We start from the raw sequence: 4,248 nt of genomic DNA, 5'->3' as shown, positions 1-4,248 counted from the left end.
CCTCCTCCCTGACTCATCCGGCCATTCCCGAGGCTGGCCCAGCCCCAGCCCCCTTCTCACGCTGCCACGGGGCCGCATCCTGGGGATTGTTTTCCGGGCAGGCAGGCGGGAGAGGCCGGGAGCCGCTCCAAGGGCCATCCATCACTCCCAAGCAGCGAAGCCCGTCCCGATGAAATGAGGATGGACATGTCCCTGGCAGGGGGGGCCCTGGAGGCTGCCAGCCCCCTCCCCGCACACCCACCCACTGCGGCTGCGTGCGGCCGCCCCAAGCCCGGGCAAGTTTCTCGTCCCTTCCCCGGGGCTGCCGCAATTTCCATTAATAGCCAGCTGAGCAGCCCAGCAGGCTAAAAATAACCCCGGGCCCTCTTCATAAGGCCCCGCCGGCCGCCCCCCCCGGCAGCCCCACACGCCATGGCCGAGCGCCGCGTCCCCTTCACCTTCCTGCGCAGCCCCAGCTGGGACCCCTTCCGCGACTGGTACCATGGCAGCCGCCTCTTCGACCAGTCCTTCGGGATGCCCCACATCCCCGAGGACTGGTACAAGTGGCCCAGCGGCAGCGCCTGGCCCGGGTATTTCCGCCTGCTGCCCCGGGAGAGCGCCCTGATGCCGGCGCCCGGCTCGCCCCTCGGGCAGGCGCTGAGCCGGCAGCTCAGCAGCGGCATCTCCGAGATCCGCCAGACCGCCGACAGCTGGAAGGTCACCTTGGACGTCAACCACTTCGCACCCGAGGAGCTGGTGGTCAAGACCAAGGATAACATCGTGGAGATAACCGGTGGGTGCTGGGGTGGGGCTCTGCGGGGTCTCCGGGCATGGGGCAGCTGCCGCCCTGGAGCTCGCTGGGGAAAAAGGATGGAATAAGGGATGGGAATAAGGGGAGGGAAGGAAAAGGAGAGGAGAGGAGAGGAGAGGAGAGGAGAGGAGAGGAGAGGAGAGGAGAGGAGAGGAGAGGAGAGGAGAGGAGAGGAGAGGAGAGGAGAGGAGAGGAGAGGAGAGGAGAGGAGAGGAGAGGAGAGGAGAGGAGAGGAGAGGAGAGGAGAGGAGAGGAGAGGAGAGGAGAGGAGAGGAGAGGAGAGGAGAGGAGAGGAGAGGAGAGGAGAGGAGAGGAGAGGAGAGGAGAGGAGAGGAGAGGAGAGGAGAGGAGAGGAGAGGAGAGGAGAGGAGGAAAGAGAAAATCGAGGCACAGAGGAAGGCCCAGCATTACAGCTCAGTCTCAGGGTGCACTCAGGTGCAGAGACCCCCCCCAGCCCCATACATTGACCCCTTGATGCTGTTCTGGAAGGATACAGGGAGGGAACTCTGGCTGGAGCCACAGAGGACCCCAGGGGTGACGTGGGGTGCCATGAGCCCTGCAGCCCCTGTGCTCCCCCACAGCAGACTGGATGCTGTGACAAAACCCAGATCTGTGGCATGAGGCAAGGATGTGCTTCCTGCTGGGTGAGGGGGGGTCTGCAAGAATGGGGGCAATTCCCCAGCCAGATGAATTCAGGGTGCAGCCCCAGGCAGAGGGGATTGCTCAGTCTCCAGCCCTGCCAAGCTGTGGGGCTAGCTGGCCACTGTTGGGCCCCTTTGGCCACCCCCAGCTCCTGGCACTGCACTTTCCTCTGCTTAAATCTGGGGGATGCACCCAGAGTGGCCCTGAAGAGGATCCCTCCAAGTTGCTCCAGGCTGAGATTATGGCAAAAGCCCCAGGATGGGCAGAATCAGCCCCTCACAAGTGTTGGGGTGGGGAAGGAAGGTTCCCACCCAACCAGTCCCTTCCAAACATTAAGAGGTTTTTGTTTCCTTCCAGGCAAACACGAGGAGAAGCAGGATGAACACGGCTTCATCTCCAGGTGCTTCACCCGAAAATACACGTAAGTACCAGGGAGGAGGGGAGACACCTGATGCAGCCCCCAGTGTCTTTGGGGGCGTTTTCCCACCCACCCATGGCCTCCAAAGCACACTGGCCAAACTGGGAATGCTGCTCAGCCAAACTGGGAGTGGGAGAGGCAGCAGTTTGGGGCTGAGCATTGCATCCCCTGGGTTGGTGCTGCAGCCGTTACCTCCCCTCCTCTTCCCTCCCCTCCCAGCCTTCCCCCTGGCGTCGAAGCCACGGCCGTGCGGTCCTCGCTGTCTCCTGATGGAATGCTGACGGTGGAGGCTCCCCTGCCCAAACCTGCCATCCAGTCTGCCGAAATCACCATCCCCGTCACCGTGGAGAGCCAGGCCAAGGAGCCGGCCAAGAAGTAGGCGGCACCGAGGAGGAGGAGGAAGAGGAGAAGCCTCTGCTGCCCCCCGCCCCCAGCTGCTCCCTCACGCCCACCCCCTTTTTACTGTTGATTTTGTACTCGCCCTGCCACTGAGTGCCTTGAATAAATGTGAAGGAACCGAGAGAATCAGCCGGAATAAAAGCTGGTGAAAGAAACCTGTCCTTGTGTGTCTGCCCCCCGGCACCTCGGCTGTGCCGTTCCTGCTGGGAGCTGCACCGGGACCAGAGCACCGGGACGGGGCTGCCTGGGGCCAGAGGGGCCAGCAGGAGGGTCCCTGAGCCCTGCCCAGCTCTTGGGGTCTGTAACCCAGGGCTCCACATCCCAGGTGTTCTCATCCCAAGTCTTCACAACCTGGGCTCAGCATCCTGGGGTCGATGTCCCAGACTTTCAGACCCTGAGTCTCCCCACCCTGGATATCCCACACCTGGGTCTCCTCCATCTCAGCTCTCCATATCCACCTCCAGCATTCTGGGGGCTTTACATCCCAGATCTCCAACATCTCTGGCGTTCACATGCAAGGTCTCCAGCATTCCTGCCTCAGCATCCCAGTTTTCCACAATCTGGGTCTCCTGCATCCCAGGTGTCTCCAGTCCCAGATCTCAGCACAGTGAGTCTCCTCATCCCTGCTCTCTCACACTCAGGGTCTCCACATGCCCTATCAGAGAATATCTGGGTTTTCCACATCCCAGTGTCACCATTCCGGGACGCTGCATCCCTGAAAAACAAGTACACAAACACCCCCTTTGGGTCAGAGGGCAAATAGGGGCTTCATGGGCAAGAACCCACCCCAGCAGTGCAGCCCCTTGAGCCCCAGCCCTGCCCCGCAGTGCTTCCACTTCCTTCCACCCCCTTGTCTGAGGGGCTGCTTGCGGGTTCAGCTCAGGGGCCGCAGCCTCCCTGCGGGGCTGAAGAGGGGGTGGGTGGTGGTCCCAGTGCCATTTGGCCCCGGCTGGCCCCGTGTCCCCTGTGCCCTCCATGCCCCCGGGTCTCTGGGCAGGACTGGCCCTACATGGCCGAGGTCAGGCCCGTGGCTTCCATGTCCCCCGATGTTCCCTGCTCTGTCAAATCCCACTAATCCCCCCTGAGTCATCCCGCTGGCACACGGTGACCTGGGAGGAATCCTGCAGCTGCGAGGCCCCTCTCCGAGCTCTGGGGGCTCCACGAGCCCCCCGAGCCCCTGTCCCCCACCCCTCTGCCCAGCAGTCTCGGCTGTGATGAGTTTGGCAGGTCTCAGGCAGATCCTGGGGATCAATTCCCGATCCCGGCGATCGATTCCTGCTGCCGGGGGTCACGCCTGTGCTTGGGGGGGTTCCCGTGTGTGTGAGTCCGGCTGGGAGGCTTTTCCAGCCCCAGCGTGACCCCAGGGGAAGAAGCCCCCGAGTAGCATCCCCGGCCCCCTCCCCTCTCCTGTGGCCACACCACGGTGACTTTTGCTTCCCCAAAGAAGCGTCCCCCGAGCCGGGGGTGGGGGCTGCGGCAGTACCACGGCGCTGGGGTGGGCTCGGGGTGTCCCTTTCTGTGTGGGGGTGCTCGGTGAGCCCCCAGCCCCTCCTTGCACGGCCCGGGGGCTGTGCCCGGCCCCTTGCCGGGGGTGTCGGTGCTGCAGCCCCGGATCCCTCGCAGGCCGCGTGAGTCAAGGCGCGTTTTCTGTTTATAGGTTCGCGGGAGGGGAGTATTTTTACAGCGTGAGTCACCGCGCGTGTGGCTGCGAGCGGAAAACCGTCGGGAAGGGACGGAGGTGGGGAAGGACGGAGGTGGGGAAACACCCACCCAGCCACTCCTGAACCCACGGGACCCTCCCCGCGGCTCCCACCGCCCCGCAGGGCACCGGCCCCCGCCCCGGGGAGGAGCCCGGCGAAGCCTCAACCCGCAGGGATGCGGATCCTCGGCAGCAGCGCAAGGGAGGTGGCCCAGGAGCAGAACCCAGGCCGTTCCCGAGCCCCCTCGTCCCACGGAGCCCCCCAGAAAGTCGAGACAGGCGATAACAATTAAGCAGCGC

At 63.8% G+C, this 4,248-nt stretch overlaps 1 protein-coding gene across 1 annotated transcript; it reads left to right on the top strand.

Moving 5' to 3' along the window:
• Window positions 1–2,404, top strand: HSPB1 (heat shock protein family B (small) member 1). Its single transcript, XM_053961347.1, has 3 exons — window positions 1–772; window positions 1,790–1,853; window positions 2,070–2,404. Exons 1-3 carry the CDS (start codon window positions 412–414, stop codon window positions 2,227–2,229), a joined length of 585 nt encoding a protein of 194 aa, XP_053817322.1. The 5' UTR covers window positions 1–411; the 3' UTR covers window positions 2,230–2,404.
• The last annotated feature ends 1,844 nt before the right edge of the window (window positions 2,405–4,248 follow it).

The sequence above is a fragment of the Vidua chalybeata genome, chromosome 20 (genome assembly GCF_026979565.1).
Source record: "Vidua chalybeata isolate OUT-0048 chromosome 20, bVidCha1 merged haplotype, whole genome shotgun sequence".
Lineage (NCBI taxonomy): Eukaryota > Metazoa > Chordata > Aves > Passeriformes > Viduidae > Vidua > Vidua chalybeata.
Note: the sequence above shows the minus strand (reverse complement) of the source record. Positions and strands in the feature narration are given on the sequence as shown.

Coding starts and splice junctions, on each gene's coding strand:
- HSPB1 (XM_053961347.1), top strand. CDS start 412: ATGGCCGAGCGCCGCGTCCCCTTCACCTTCCTGCGCAGCCCCAGCTGG. Junction 773..1,789: donor TAACATCGTGGAGATAACCG/GTGGGTGCTGGG, acceptor GTTTCCTTCCAG/GCAAACACGAGGAGAAGCAG. Junction 1,854..2,069: donor TGCTTCACCCGAAAATACAC/GTAAGTACCAGG, acceptor CTCCCCTCCCAG/CCTTCCCCCTGGCGTCGAAG.